Source organism: Fundulus heteroclitus, unplaced genomic scaffold (assembly GCF_011125445.2).
Source record: "Fundulus heteroclitus isolate FHET01 unplaced genomic scaffold, MU-UCD_Fhet_4.1 scaffold_45, whole genome shotgun sequence".
Classification (NCBI taxonomy): domain Eukaryota; kingdom Metazoa; phylum Chordata; class Actinopteri; order Cyprinodontiformes; family Fundulidae; genus Fundulus; species Fundulus heteroclitus.
The window spans coordinates 1,271,941-1,287,639 of NW_023396868.1; the positions used below are offsets into that span (position 1 = coordinate 1,271,941).

The 15,699-nt window shown below is 41.0% G+C and overlaps 1 protein-coding gene across 2 annotated transcripts in view; it reads left to right on the plus strand.

The window, feature by feature from the left end:
• The first annotated feature begins 3,997 nt into the window (after positions 1-3,997).
• The window catches only part of commd2 (COMM domain containing 2), a 38,546-nt gene continuing 26,844 nt past the window's right edge, over positions 3,998-15,699 (plus strand). For both annotated transcript variants that reach the window (XM_012858625.3, XM_012858626.3), the window contains exon 1: positions 3,998-4,162. In XM_012858625.3, coding sequence (XP_012714079.1) covers positions 4,096-4,162 — 67 coding nt within the window. In that variant the 5' untranslated portion in view covers positions 3,998-4,095. The remainder of the gene's footprint in view (positions 4,163-15,699) is intronic.

Genomic DNA, 15,699 nt, shown 5'->3' on the forward strand with positions numbered 1-15,699 from the left:
TAATGTAACTCTTGTCTCTGTTGGGAATTCCTAATAAATTAAATATGCATATTTTAAATGTTCTGCCTCTCATCAATTGTTTTTGCCTTACTGTCAAATCTTAAGACGGGCCTTCAGTTTATAAACAGGAGCAGGCCGGTATTAATATTTACACTATCTGACACAGCCTTCTGATTAAACAACCTATGGTCTATGCAAAGACTAAGGGTGTCATCTTTCTTTTACCTTGTTAGAAAAAGGAGAGGATGGAGACAAAAAGGTTTGGGTGGACAGTTATACAAAAAGCAAAAGAGATTGAATTAAAATTTAGTCCAACAGTACCATTGCCAACAGTACACTTTTGCTACCTGAAGCAAAAGTAGATCTCTCAATACTACAAATGATTAACAAGAACAGGGGGGTTGTTTTGAATTCCACACTGGTCAGGAACATATCAACAGTTACATCCAGATTTATAGAGATGCATCAAAGAATTTAGCTAATAAGATAGAAGTAGCTGCGACAGACTGGCGACCTGTCCAGGGTGTACCCTGCTACTCGCCCATTGAATGCTGGAGATAGGCACCAGCACCCCTCGCGACCCCACAAGTGCGTGACGGAAAATGGATGGATGGATGGATGGATGGATGGATGGATGGATGGATGGATGGATGGATGGATGGATAGAAGTAGCTATTACAGTTCAAGAGTTTAATGTTACAATAATGAAGAGGATTAAGGATAATGTATCAGTATACACAAGAGAAATGATAGCAATTGTGTTAGCAGTGCAGTGAAAATAAGACCAGTAAGCGTAATTATTTGTTCAGATTGAACGTCATCATTAATTTGTTTACAGAGAAGTCAGACAGTCGTTATGATAGAAATACAACAAACATTATATAGAATTCAAATGAAGGGGACTGCAGTAATATGTCTGTGGGTACCAGCACATATTAATGAAAGAGCCGAGAAGGCTGCAAAAGAGGTCACAAAAAGAAAGTATATTAAAGTGGCAGCAAAATGGGAATAAAGAGCATCATTAAACAGAGGTTGAAGAAAAGATGGCAAAAGAAATGTGAGGGAGAAAGGAATGGACAGTGTTTTTTTTTTTTTTTTTTTTCAAAATTCAGAGGGCAGTCGGGAAAATTATAAGGGTAGGAAAGAACAGGAGAGAAGAGACAAATATTAAGACTTGGATGGGAACACAGAATTAAAAACACTTTATTTAAAATAGGTAAACATAACACTGGCAGGTGTGACTATTGTGGAAAACAAGACAGTAGAATATGTCATGCTAAAGTAAGAAGAAGGATTAGGAAAGAAAGGGGGAAATTATACAAAACAATAGAAAGGAAATAATACATTTTAATTTAACAGAAATTCTTAAAACTCAAGCCATAAGTGCTATGGAATTAGTTTTCAGTGTCTTTGAACAACCAATTTGACTGAGAGCATCTGAGTCTTATTTGTGCTGTGTTGATTTTGTTTGATTTGTTTTACTTTGTTGATTTCGTTTGTTTTAATACAAAATAAGTAGTAATGTTTATCTACACTCCATACCAGTTGGTAGCGGTAATGCGGCATTTCGTTGTTTGCAAACCGCCAATAAAATTCCACGAAGAAGAAGAAGCAGATATACAGGAGAGTTATTAGCAATATTATTAGCATTACAATGGATAGAGGAAGTAAGACCATTAAGATGCTGCTGCAGCGGGCGCTAACCCACCTGGAGGCCACCGGGAGCGCTGTGAGAGTCATGTTCTTTGACTTCTCCAGCGCTTTCAACACCATCAGACCGGTGCTACTGAGGGGGAAGCTGGAGGACGCTGGGGTGGACAAACATCTGGCTGACTGGACCATGGACTACCTCACTGACCGCCCTCAGTACGTGCGGCTGCACGGCTGTCAGTCAGAGGTGGCACTTTGCAGCACCGGGGCCCCCCAGGGCACCGTTCTGTCTCCGTTTCTCTTCACCCTTTACACCTCGGACTTCACCTACAACACGGACAGCTGCCACCTTCAGAAGTTCTCTGATGACTCGGCCATTGTGGGCTGTGTGTCTGAGGGGAACGAGGTGGAGTACCGGTCGGTCATCATGGACTTTGTGGACTGGTGTGAGAAAAACCATCTGTGCTTAAACACCAGTAAGACCAAGGAGATGGTGATCGACTTCAGGAGAAGACCCCCACCTCACTCACCTGTGAACATCCAGGGGCAGGACATAGAAACTGTGGAGAGTTTCAAATACCTGGGTGTTCACGTCAACAATAAACTGGACTGGACTCATAACACTGACGCCCTGTATAAGAAGGGCCAGAGCCGGCTCCACCTCCTGAGGAGGCTGAGGTCCTTTGGAGTGAGCCGGCCTCTGCTAAAAACTTTCCATGACTCTGTGGTGGCCTCAGCCCTCCTCTACGCTGTTGTCTGCTGGGCTCCTGGCAGCACAGAGCGGGACAGAAAGAGGCTGAACAAGCTGGTGAGGAAGGCCACTTCTGTCCTGGGCTGCCCTCTGGACTCTGTGGAGGAAGTAGCTGAGAGGAGGGTGTTGTCCAAGTTCACATCCATCATGGACAACACCTTTCACCCCCTGCACCAGACTGTAGAGGAGCTGAGCAGCTCCTTTAGTGACAGGCTTAGACATCCTGTCTGTAAAAAGGAGCGCTACCGCAGGTCATTTATTCCTGCTGCTATCAGACTTTACAATTCTGCACTGTAACTGTGACCATAACGGTAATAATTAATGTGCAATAACCAAGGTGCAATAATCTATTTAATACACTGTCCTACAACACTTGCAATAATCCTGATGTAGTGACTTCTGCTGCTATCACCACCTGAACATAAGTCAGCCCACATGTATGTATGTATGTACAAATGTATACAATGTATATGCACATACATACGCGTAGGTGCGTATGTAAGTAGGCGCATAGATATATGTATATATTTAAGTATATAGATATGTTTATATATATATATATATATATATATATATATATATATATATATATATATATAGACCACTAAGAATGTAAATGAGACATCATATGCCCATTCCTATTTCCCTTTTTGTATTTTTTGGTATTCTTTCTGACCCATTGTATATATGAAGATTCACTGTATATAACTGAATGCACCTTCCCTACTCTGCACCTTCTTGTATGAGCCGATGTGACGAGTGAATTTCTCCATTGTGAGATCAATAAAGACTATCCTATCTTATCTTATCTTAAGATCAATTATATGTTCAGATTCGAGTTCAGCTTTAATCAGTATACAAAATTATTTTTCGGAAAGTAGATTAGACATCTTAATTGAAATACAGCAAATGTTATATCAAGTTCAAATGATGGGTGTTACATTTATTTGGATGCCAGCACATATTGGGGTTAATGGAAATAAAATTGCAGATAAGATTGCTAAGGAAGCATCAAAAAATAGAACCATTGACATGATGATTAACTTAAGTAAGACAGAAATAAAAAGTATCATTAAAAAAGGATGAAGTAAAGGTGGCAAAAACAATGGGAAGAAGAAAGGAGAGGAACATGGTTTTACAGTATTCAATGGAAAGTCGGAGAAATGAGGATAGCAGAAGGAAGCAGGAGAGAGGAAACGGTTATTTCAAGACTTAGATTTGGACAGGATTAAATAATACATTATTCAAAATAGGGAAACACGTGTCGGGCAAATGTGAATATTGTGGACAAGACGAAACAGTAGAATGTGTAGTGATGTATTGTAAGAAGTATGAAGAAGAAGAAAGAAGTAATCTGGTTAGAGACCTTATAAAGGAGACAGTTAAATTTGACATGGTGGAAATTCAACAGAAAAAGTAAAAAAATGTATATCAATATTTATTTAAATATTTAATAATAACAGGAATAATTGTAAATTAATATTATAGATATAGATATATAATTATAAGTATCTTTAGGAACAGGGCCATTCTGATCCCTACTCCTCACCAGTTGGTGTCGGTAATGCACACCGAAAAGATGTTTGCCAACCGCCATTAAACACAAGAAGAAGAAGAAGAAGAAGAAGAAGAAGAAGAAGACGAAGACGAAGACGTTGGTTTTAGATGTGTTGATAGTGTGACAGATCTTCAGGATGCTGTTGGTTTTGTCTGAGGATCATAAGGCACACCTGAGCTTTCTGACCAAGGCTGACGGTTCTGGTAAGAACAACCTGCTGCTCAGAGCACTGACTGTCAGATGATCCGTCTGCGGCTGCGCACTGTACTGCCTCCTAAACAGTTAGAGGTGATAGTCTGAGCTTCGGACCAGAACAGAGTTTATCTTCGGATCCTCAAATACAGGATTCTCGGCTTAGACGTGAATATGTTTTAGATGTTCATGTTGCCACTCGTCTATTCTCTATTTAACTAAAAAGAGTGAATCGCCATTCGGACATTAGGACAAGTCGTGTTACTCCGCTCTGCGGAGTGAGTCCATCCTTCCTGAGTGTCTGCTTCTTGGTACTTTAATATACTTTAATATGCTTTAATATACTTGGTTCTTTGAGGCAAACAATAGCAATAAAACAGTTATATTTGTATGCCTACGTTTACTGCAAAGGTGTGGTTCGTTTGCCTTTGTTTCCTCATAAAACGTGTGACGTTCTCCCTGTTAAAGTGAGTTTCAAGTGTTTGTTCTCATTTACATTCTAAACAGGACTATAGCAATAAAATAACATTTTGACGATTTGTCGGCACTAAACTTATGTAACTCAATAAATTATAAGAGAAAACGTTGTTTATTAATATTTATTTATTTTTGAAAAAGTTTTGTACAGATAGTACTGTGCACCACTGAGCTATAGCTCAGTGCTGTGCACAGTGAAAACTTTGCCAAATTTTGAAATTATCTGATGTCCTTTAGAGGGATTATATTTTACACATTAAAGGGTATAATGTAATTTGATTAATTCTACCGTATTTTCCAGACCATAAAGCGCACCTGATTATAAGGCGCACTAAATAGTCTTCCCAAGTGTGTAACATCACTCCGCCTCTGCTGAGAGAGAGAGAGAGAGAGAGAGAGAGAGAGAGAGAGAGAGAGAGAGAGAGAGAGAGAGAGAGAGAGAGAGAGAGAGAGAGAGAGAGAGAGAGAGAGAGAGAGAGAGAGAGAGAGAGAGATATCCGTCTCTGTCAGGAGGACAGAGTAGCTGGACTACACTGCCCTGTTTGTAACATAAGGCCAAAATAAACTTAACTTGTATATTGAATAAACTTTTTATTGTTGCTAGGGCATACTCCGGGACACGGGCTGCCTAAAGGCTCTCACATATTCATGCACACTGTGCGCATACTGTGAGCTTGGAGGACTCCAAGCTGACTCTCCGAGGACGTTTTACCCTTTAAGGTTGAGCGTACTGTTGCCTACATTGTTGTGGCAATATGGGGGAATTATTCTGCCAGTGGGACGAAGTGGCGGAACAGATGGTAAAATGTGTGATTAGCTAGCTGAGCACCTAGAGCCGTTTCTTTTTCAGCAGGCTCCCACCTGTCAGTGAGAACGGAGAGGGACTGTGTTGCCGCAGGTCTTTGCGACCGCCTGCTTGGAGCAGCTCAGTGTATCAAGCTCAGTGTTGCATATAAAACAGTTTGATGTAAAGACTTCTAGCCTCCGAGAAGTTTATAGTGTGACACGTTCCTGTATTCGCAAAATCCTTGCAGAGTCCGCCTCGCATACACATGGACCTCCACGGACTGAAATACGCCCGAGTATGTGGGGGCCTTTACATGAATGCACTTCTAGTTTCGACGTTACAGTCAGGCAGTCTTGTAGACAGCTCTATTGTCCGATCAGGTAGTGTCACAGTGTACCGTAATGCTCCGAATATCCATTAAGCGGAGCAGCTTAGTTGCTTCCCATAGTCCTACTTACACATTTTAACAGATTTATGAGCACATTGTAACACATAAAATTGGTCAGTAATCACATAAAGGTGTACCTACAAGGCGCACCATAATTTTTCACAAGATTTAAAGATTTTAGGTGTTTACCTACATACTGATGAAAATAAAACCTTTGATTTCTTATGACTTGTTTATTAAAAAAATGTTTATTAACCACAAATAATGGGTTCTGGATAACCGAACCAGTCTGACAGAAGGCCTCGCTAGGGCTGGCCAATATAGAAAAAAAGCATATCGATAAAATAGAAATCATATTGTTCGATATCAAAACATATTTTAAGTGCAGCTCTGGCCATTTTATGCTGTTACTTAGCGACCTATTTTTAGATACAGAACACAAAAACAATGAATTCAAACTCAACCCTTTATTCAACCACCGTTTTATCAGAACTGCAAGTTTTTACAGAAAAGAAAAAAGAACATGTGCCCTCTGAACTCTTTGAAGGGGCTGGAGCTTGGTGACGGGGGCATTGCTGCATTTGTGACTGATTGGAAGGATGTAGTGACTGTAATATTAATCTACGTGGCTGGAATGCAAAAGGAAGGAAACTGTTATTCTACTGAACTTTTTATTGACCCTTTGTTTCTATCATCAATATACGTCTATCGATCAATATATAATGTTATTGAATTATCGTCCAGCCCTAGGCCTGGCATTGGTGGTTTGGAAGCTGAGCACATTGTGCAGTTATTGTCGATGTGAAACACCTTAATGGAAATACAAATTATTTGCTGGTTGTACATAAACAAATTCACATTCTAATTTACTTTTAAAATCATTAAGCCATAGATCTGATTCAACTTTTTATCAAATTTTCCCACCAACAGATGTTTTAAATTTATCAAGGAAAGTAAATATTGCAGTCTTTAAGTGTGTGAGAGGTGAAGACCTGACCTGACTTTATTCATAGTCTTACAAACATGTTTGAACTCTTTGGTTCAATTACAGAACCATCTAGTGTGGAGTGATTATCGGCTGTAGAGATGTGGAACTGACAGCCATTGATGAAAGAGAGGCTCGGAGACAGGATTTGCAAGGATCCATGGACTTTTTAATAGGGGGTTTTCAGGTGACGTCACGCTCACGTGACTACTCAGCGTGTCCGCCATATTGGGTGGCAGTCGTTTCGCACCGTTGACCCTGCATTGTATGACGCCTTAGGCAGTATTGAAAGTGAACAATGGGGAAAACGTGTTTAACGGTTGGTTGCACGGCCCGTGGAGGTGGAGAACAACGCTCTTTCTATCGCCTACCAGCCATAATCGTGAATCAATTTGAAAAAAACAAAACAGCTATCTGAACAACGCCGTCACCTATGGCTGACACGGATATCCAGGTCAGATTTGGACGGTGTTGAGCTGGAATACGCCAGAGTCTGCGGTGCTCACTTTGTCACAGGTAATTAACTGTTGAGCATTTAAAACATGTAAGAATATATTAAGAATAGGGCTTGGGCGTCATGACGTATTACTTTCCGTGGCCGCCGCTACTCAGACTACTGCCTATGACTACCGCGTACTGTACTCCCTCTCAGCCGTGTTTTAATTTGATTAATTTTACCTTAACTTGATTTCAACCATGGTAAACCGTTGCTGTGTTGTGGGCTGTAACAGCGCAACACATGATCGCCGTGGGAAAAACATAGAAAATGGGTTAACTTTCCACCGCTTTCCTGCCTGGAGGCGCAACCACGGAGAACAAGTGTCAGAGATAACGAAGAGTCGTCGGCTCGCTTGGACCGTGGCTGTAAGACGACCGAAAATAACTTTCCACAGTATCCCGATGCCAATGAGAGTGTGTTCTAAACCTTTGAAACACATAGCAGCTAGTTAAAAGTACATTACATGCGTGAGTCGTTGTTAGCACTGACGGTTAGCAGGTGCCAGAGCCCGTCTGAGCACAGCTTACCTTTGTACGAATTACTGTGTTCCCACAGTTTGCTGACTTTATGATCTGCCGCTCCTGAACCCATCCATTCGTGAACTGCACATGAGACTCCAAGGACTTGTAGCTTCAGAACTGTTCTGAAGTATAGGCGCTCACACCACAAACAAGGTAGCCGAAGACGTCTGATATGCAAAGTGACGTCCGCGCTACTTCCGGGTTACGCCGGTAGGCAAAAGCCTACCGGCGTAAATACGGTAAATACAACTTAATTTTGCACTGGTCATTGTTCTGCTTAAATAATTAAAGCCGCGAGCGGCGTCGATCGGCCCTGCAGCCAAGCGCCTTCGCGTACCGCCAGCCGTCAGCCACTACAGAAGCTGTCACGCATTTTCGTCGCATTTGCGTCGGATTGTTTACATTTTTACCATCTTATTAAAACTCACCCGTCCACGTATGATGGCGATTTCCTTCATGTACATAACTTCTACATCTCGTACCCAACCAGATGTGAACTGGTTGTGAGCCTCTAGACCCTTGTAAGCTCTCATTTCCTCAAGACTGTGCAGAGGGTTTTCACTGAACACCAGGTAATGCACTATGTCGCCGTGCTGTACATTTGGCCAATCATCTGGATTAGTGCTAAACAAGGCACCGTGGAGGGCATAGGGGTCCATATGGTCGATCACGGAACATTTCCTCAGATATACGTCCTTATCTGGTGGCTCTAGCGTGCTGGCGTACTTATCCATTCGCGATATGATAATACGTGTACGACAACTAGAGATAAGGAAGTGTACCACCCAATATGGCGGACCGGAAGTTGGCCAGTGACGTCACTGAAAACCCCCTATTAGAGACTCATTGTAACCTTTTTCGCACATTAATACTTTGCATATTGGGAACTTTACTTCCATTAATTAATAACAGTATTTTCAAAAGCCGCCACTATCTGATGAGTTTGTGTGACAGTTTGATTCAGTTGGCTTTTGTTGGGCTAAACCCTGTACTGTCTGATCTCTCATCTAGTGCAGCTGTTCAGTGTCTGATCGATTATCTTTCAGTCATAAAGCAAAGCAATGCTGGAACCAGTCTGTTGCGATGGTAGCCAACGAGGGAAGAGTATTGGAATGTCTTCCCAACCTCAGCTGGTCTAAAGAAATGTTCTAGCTGCTGCAAACTTCTTTTGTGTGCAAGAAACTGCAGGATTATGCTGCTTTAATGGTTATATGTGACCGGCCATATCAAGACCACAAACAAGTCTCCCTGGGGCCATTTCTAGTTATTTATAGATTCAAAGAAAGTGGAAATCAAATACAATTTGAAAAAGACATGACCTTTTGAATGTTGGTTCTCTGCAAATACAATTAGGGAGAAAATAAGCCTCAACGTTTATTTAGAATCACCCCAAGCAGGGGATGTTTACAAAAGCTGTTGATTTGAATTACTTCAACATCCCCCACCCCTTCAATGCCTGTCAATAGAGGGTCCAGATCAACTCACAGCACTATTTTGTTCATGTAAAGATAATTTACAGCTCTGCATTACAATATTTGTGTTAGATCTGTGCATTGAAACAATATCGTCAACCGTGTAAAAGATTACAACACCAAATTTAATGGTAACACAAAGACACACACTTATATAAAAAAAATGAGAGTTTAGAGTGTACACCAAACATGGTAGTTAGCTTTAGCTTTACGGGTTGAGTCTCTGCTTGCATTTGGTCCGTTACTACGTCCAGTGAAGTAGTCATGGAAAAGTGACAGCACATTTGTCAGTACAAATGTGCTGTCACTTTGTGTGTCTAATTGTACATACACTACCTGGTCTTTAAATGGATTCTGAACTGTGGACACCCATACAGGAACAATCATTGATGTGCTACTTGACTGACCTGCCTTTATAACATTGGGAGCTGTGGCTGCTGTAGTTTCATCTGGGGTAGTCGGAGCGGTGTTGATAGGGCGTGACAATCTTTCATTTGCTTTGTGGTTGTCATTATGCAAAGAAGTAGGATGCCTTCCTTTACAAATGTCATATATGTGCTGATGGTGACAATCTTTGGCATTATGGCCCACATTTAAGCATCCATAGCACAGCTTATTATCTTAGTTCAAATAGAAAACCACATACATATAGTTTCTAATTTGATAATATGTACAACATTAAATACATCACAAGTGAAAAATTTTTTTTTCCAGCATTTTGTTGTTTATTGCACAAAATAGTTCACTAAAATTGCAGACGAAGCAAATTTCCTCATTCAGTCACGTGGCCCACTGTCTTAGTCACAAGGTGGCGCTGTAGGATGCCGTGACGTCAGTGTAGTCGGGAGGTAGTGAAGAAGTAGTCATTTTACATAGCGAGTCAACATTTATTCTAACCTGACAAAAGCCAGCTGTATGTTGCTCCGCCTAGCTCCACTCACATACATCTGGGACACCACCTTAGGAATTGCCTTTACTGAAGGCTGGGCCTTATCAAAAATTCTTGCATATGATTGGATAAGCCACTTGTCTGTCATCTTTATTGACGTGCTATTTCAACCACTCACACCGAAGCTAACCCGTGACGCTGATGATAGCGACGCAGGAAAAAAAAAAAAATAATAATAATAATAATAATGTGTTTGCGGCTCTAGTGGCATGCGTTTTATTGACAGTGAGCTGACAGGAAGAAGGGGGAAGACAGGCGGCAAAGCGCCGCGGGTCGGAGTCGATTCCGGGCCGACCACGTTGAGGACTAAAGGCCTCCTAACATAGTTAGCGCTAACCGCTAACCGCTCCGGGGGGCGTCCGCGTCTGCGCATCCGCTGCAGACGCGGACGCGCCCCGGAAAACAAAACTTGCCAAATCTGGTCGGGAGAAGGGTGAAAACATGGTTTCCACCAACAAATGCCTTCAGAGGCGTTCTCTGATGTTCTTTTAATGAAACAATATTAGGTAGATTGGACAACACGGAAGAAATAGCAGCATCAATGTTAACGCTTGCTTCCTCAACGAGCCGCCATTGCTATCAAAACAGTCTCACGTCATGGTCGCGTCTCCACTACGTCACATCTATGAAATGCCAGCCCTGCGTCCTGATTGGCCAGACCATAAAATTGGTTGGAGAAATCACTTTCTACCGGCGATGTCCCAGATGTATGTGAGTGGAGCTAGGCGGAGCAACATACAGCTGGCTTTTGTCAGGTTACATTTATTCACCTTTGTGATGGAGTTTTTATCCTTAAACGAGGACGAATACGAGGCTAGCCGATTGGATGTTGAAAACAAAGAGTGCCGTGTCCAGCCATATTCTTTTGAGCCGTTAGTTAGGCGTGAATTCCGGGACAACACCGAGGGAAGTGGAGAGGGTAGGAGTAGCGATGATGACCACGCTAGTAGGCCGACATCGTCGTCTTCGGACTCAGAATCTGCCAGTGAAGAGGATGTTGACGACCGTTCCCAACGACTGAAAAATACTGACTGGTATGTTTTTTGATTCTACAATTTTTTTTTACTTGCGAGTAGTGACCCCTCTGAGAGTGATGTCGATTTAATGACTTTTATGTCAAATTAAATTAAAATTCAAACTAACGCTAAGCTGCTTCCTTCGTGTTTCTGATTTTAATTTTTAAGCAACTTCGTACTGTAGGCATAGTAGACAAAAAATAACATTAGCCATTTGACCGTTACTAATTCAGATTTTTAGGTGGGTGATTATGAATTGGGATCGTTTATATTTTACAGGTGCAAATGTGGAAACTGTGTGATTATGCCCCCAGTGGATGAATGCAAGTGCTGCACAGAAACGCACCTTGTTGATCAGGAAGTCGAGTCAGCTGGACTGTCATGTATAACCTTACATGAAGGCTTTCAGGGAAACTGCCTTAACCAGTATGTCCTCAAGGCATTTTTTGTTGAGTTTTTGGAGGGACATGGTCCTCTTGACAATGATGAACCAGTAAACGAGTAAGTAGTTGAAAAATAGTTTTATTGAAAATACATGTACTACTGCTAAATTCTAGTCTTGCATTGTATGTACCTGTGATGTAGTTATTGCTACTGTAAATTAAATGCAGTTGTTTCTGCACTTTAGGCCTATATATTTTATTTAGAAACGGCAAAAAAGATTGAAATATAACTACATTGCTTCAGCAAAACACAAAGAACAATAATATTTACATGTAGGTAGCAAACAAATATAACACCAATTCCATTCAGAACATATAACTTAAGTAGGGCCTGGTTTAAAACAGCATTACCATAATTTTGAAATTATATTACAGATCTGTAAACACTTTTTGCATCATATTTTCTTTCCATTTTAGGATTTACAGGTACATTGCATATAGAAGAATGATTAGATGGATTTGGGGATGCATTGGAAAAAGAAATAGGAAAGTTCTTCCATCCTGTGCAGTGAATAAAATGAGACCTAGGAGTCAGCAGACTACACTGGTTTTAAATACCCAACTGTGTGAACCTCGATTCCTAGTTGCCAAAACTGTGAGTTTATCGACCTTGTCATATTGGTCTTTCACGTACTCAGAAGCAATTTGGGCTTCTAAATCTTGCCTTGCCACTTCATAAGAAGGTAGGGCCTCCCGTCGAGCCATTACTTCATCCAACAATTCATCAATGTATGCTGAAATAGAAACAATGAGCATTTCATGCATGAAGGGTGAAAAGCCAAGTGTGAAACGGAACATTATACCAAGTACACACCATAAGTACAAGGGACTTTAACTTGTTTGGCTATTGGTTCTCCTTTTTTTGCCTTTGGAAATGAGAGCTGCCACATTTCTTTTCCAGCTTTGTTCTTAGCCTGCTGTCTGTTGGAGTTTTCATTGAAATGGAGAATGGCAAGCATCAATCTGTAACTGAGATAATACTTGGAATTAGGATGACAATATGTCAGTTAAGTTATTATCCATTCAGGGTTTAAGCAACTTACCTGGCATTCATACTGTAATAGAAGAAGTGCAAGAACTTTGGAGCAAAGAAGCACACCACCTTGTGGTAGCTTTCAACACTTGATGTCTGCACATGAGGTGACAATTTACCAATGTCGGCAAGCAGAGTACGGTTAGTGACAATTGATTTCACCTCAACATGGGCCCTTGAACCTGCAGTGATTGTGAAGGAAGTATTATGAAAAGCCCTTAGGAGATTGACTTTTGAGAAAGCTGATAATAATTATTCACTTTCTGCAATCCACTTTCTCTTCTCTGTGAAGTGACCTCTTTAGGCCTTCCAACTCCATTGCATAGGAATTTTTCACTTCTGTACACTAAAAAATGGTTAAGTGTAATATTAGTAAATCTATAATCCTGTAATTGAAAGAGTACTCAATTAACAACCATGCTAATATATGACATTCACTATATCCAATATATATTGTTTTTTAACTTTTGTGGACTCTGAGATAGTAATATTGTAATAGTAATATCATCTTTATTGTCATTGAAACATACATTGAAACATACATTACAACGAAATTTGTTCTCTGCTTTTTAACCCATGACCCTTGGGGAGCAGTGGGCTGCCATGTACGGCGCCCGGGGGGCAATCTGGGGTTAAGGGTCTTGCTCAGGGACCCAGAGTGCAGGCGCTGGGGATCGAACCGGGTACGTGCATCCTTCTCTGAGTGCAAGCGCACTGCTCTAACCACTGGGCCAACACTCCCCATACACCGAGACGCAGCTCGGTTGGCAATTTGGGGTTAAGTGCCTTGCCCAAGGGCACATCGGGCAAGGCACTTAACCCCAACTTGCCTACTGAGCTGCGTCTCAGTGTATGGGGCAAATTGGGGCAGAATTTGGTTTGCTCACAAAAACCATGATATCAAATCAGAATCTGGGTATTTTAACAGCACAACCTTACCTGTACAAGCTGCATGTCCACCACTTTGGAGGTGTCCATGTCCATAAGGGAGTAGCTACCATACTTGGCAGTGTGCCCTGATGAGCAGCATCTGGCATCTCCACCTAATCTGATTTTGCTCTTTTTTTTGATGATGAGCAGCTCTTGCTTTTTTGACCAGAGATTATTCACAGCTGGAATAAGGTATGCCTTCTGCATGTTGTAATAGGTACTGACGCACAAGGTTGAAATCCTCATAAACTTCAAACAATTGACTGCCTTCACAGTACTACACCCACTAAACATTATGGAAGCAGCTAGCTGCAAGTTGCCAAGAGGCATGGTGCCATGTGATGGCTGACTTTTCCAGGTCGCCACATGAGAGGGGTCAACATTACACTGTGATGTCAAGGTCACCATAGTACCCGATACCTTTGTGGATATTATTTTGCAGGCATTCCCACATAAAAAACACAAGGCTAGGAGGGACCGAAGACACGATTCGAAGGCTATGAACTTCCTCTCTCTCATAGGGGTGCCAGTATTTTCTCTAAAAAAAAGATAAATACAAAATAGAATGATCACTATTTTAAAATAATCCATTGTGTTATTTGATGTCTTAACTTACTCATCACTCATTTCCATTTCAAAATCTCGGTCAGAGTCTTCATCTTCCTCAGGAATGTAGTCTCAATCACCATCATCATCAGCACTGTCGTATTCATCTGAAAAATCAACTTCCATCGAAGAACAATGCTTTGCAACCTTGACAGGATTTTGCTTGGTCTGCAATTTTAGTGAACTATTTTGTGCAATAAAAAAAAAAAACACTGGAAAAAAAATTCACTAGTGATGTATTTAATGTTGTACATACTATCAAATGAAATAATAAAAATAAATCAGCTACTCCTGATTCTTCTCACAGTCCAAATAAACAGGTTACTCTAAATTTTGAGTGTTTGTGTACATTTGTCCCTGTGATGAACTAGCAACCTGTCTAGGGTGTACCCCACTTTCTCTCTAGCATGGAAAAGCAGGTGTAGAGACTTGATGGAAAGGTAAAGCTTCAACAAATTCATGTTTGGTAGCTATATTAATGTTAATGTATTTAATTTAGATTTTTATATATATTTAATTTTAAAATTTATATATTTGAATTTTTACCTCAGCTCGTTGACGTTTTTCATAGGCCGAAGTTCAAAGTTTTTTCACCGTGCCCGTGGGCTCGGGATGCCCCATAATCAGGGTAGGGATGGCTCCTGGCTTAAGATGTAACTTTGGTATATTGAATCCGACTGCTGCTGCGAGAGCAGGATTGATGACAAAAGAATCTGCCGTGAAGTGATCAGAACATAGTGTCAGCTTGGACGCCACAGATTGTCCGGTTGATGTTTGTCTAATCTATTTACTTGTATAATATGATTGATTTTGACTTTGTAAAGTGCCTCGAGATGACATGTTTCATGAATTGGCGCTATATAAATAGAATTGAATTGAATTGAATTGAATTACTTTCTGGATCCAAATTTGATGCAAAATCGGGTCCTTCAGATAATTAAACATTCCTTTTCCTGATTCAAAACCATTCCTACAATTGGCAGCAGTACAATAGACCATTGTAATGACTTTTTACTGATCCTTTCAGAGTACTTAATGCGTGAAGTAGTGGTTTTTGACATCCGCTCGAGGACGCTTGACAAGTGTGACGTCACAGCTGTTTTCGTCACGTGACTGCTCTGGCCGGATTCGGGGATCTCTGGAGGCGCCCGGCATACTGTAAAATTCTCTCGATTTTTATTACTTGGAGCATTTTTAGCGCGATTTCGACCAGCCACATGGAGAAAAAAACTATAATCTACCATCATACACGATAAAACTGCTCTAGACGCACTCCTTTCTATTTGAACTTTAACATTTGTGCACTTTTCTTCTAAGGGCTTATCTGAAAAGTTTGGCCATTTGGACAGCTAGTGTTTTTTCTCTTTGCAGAACATGCAGGGTATCTTGAATGTCGTGCTGTCTGTTCTTGTTCTCTTGCATAGTGGTTTGTGTTGTGAAGA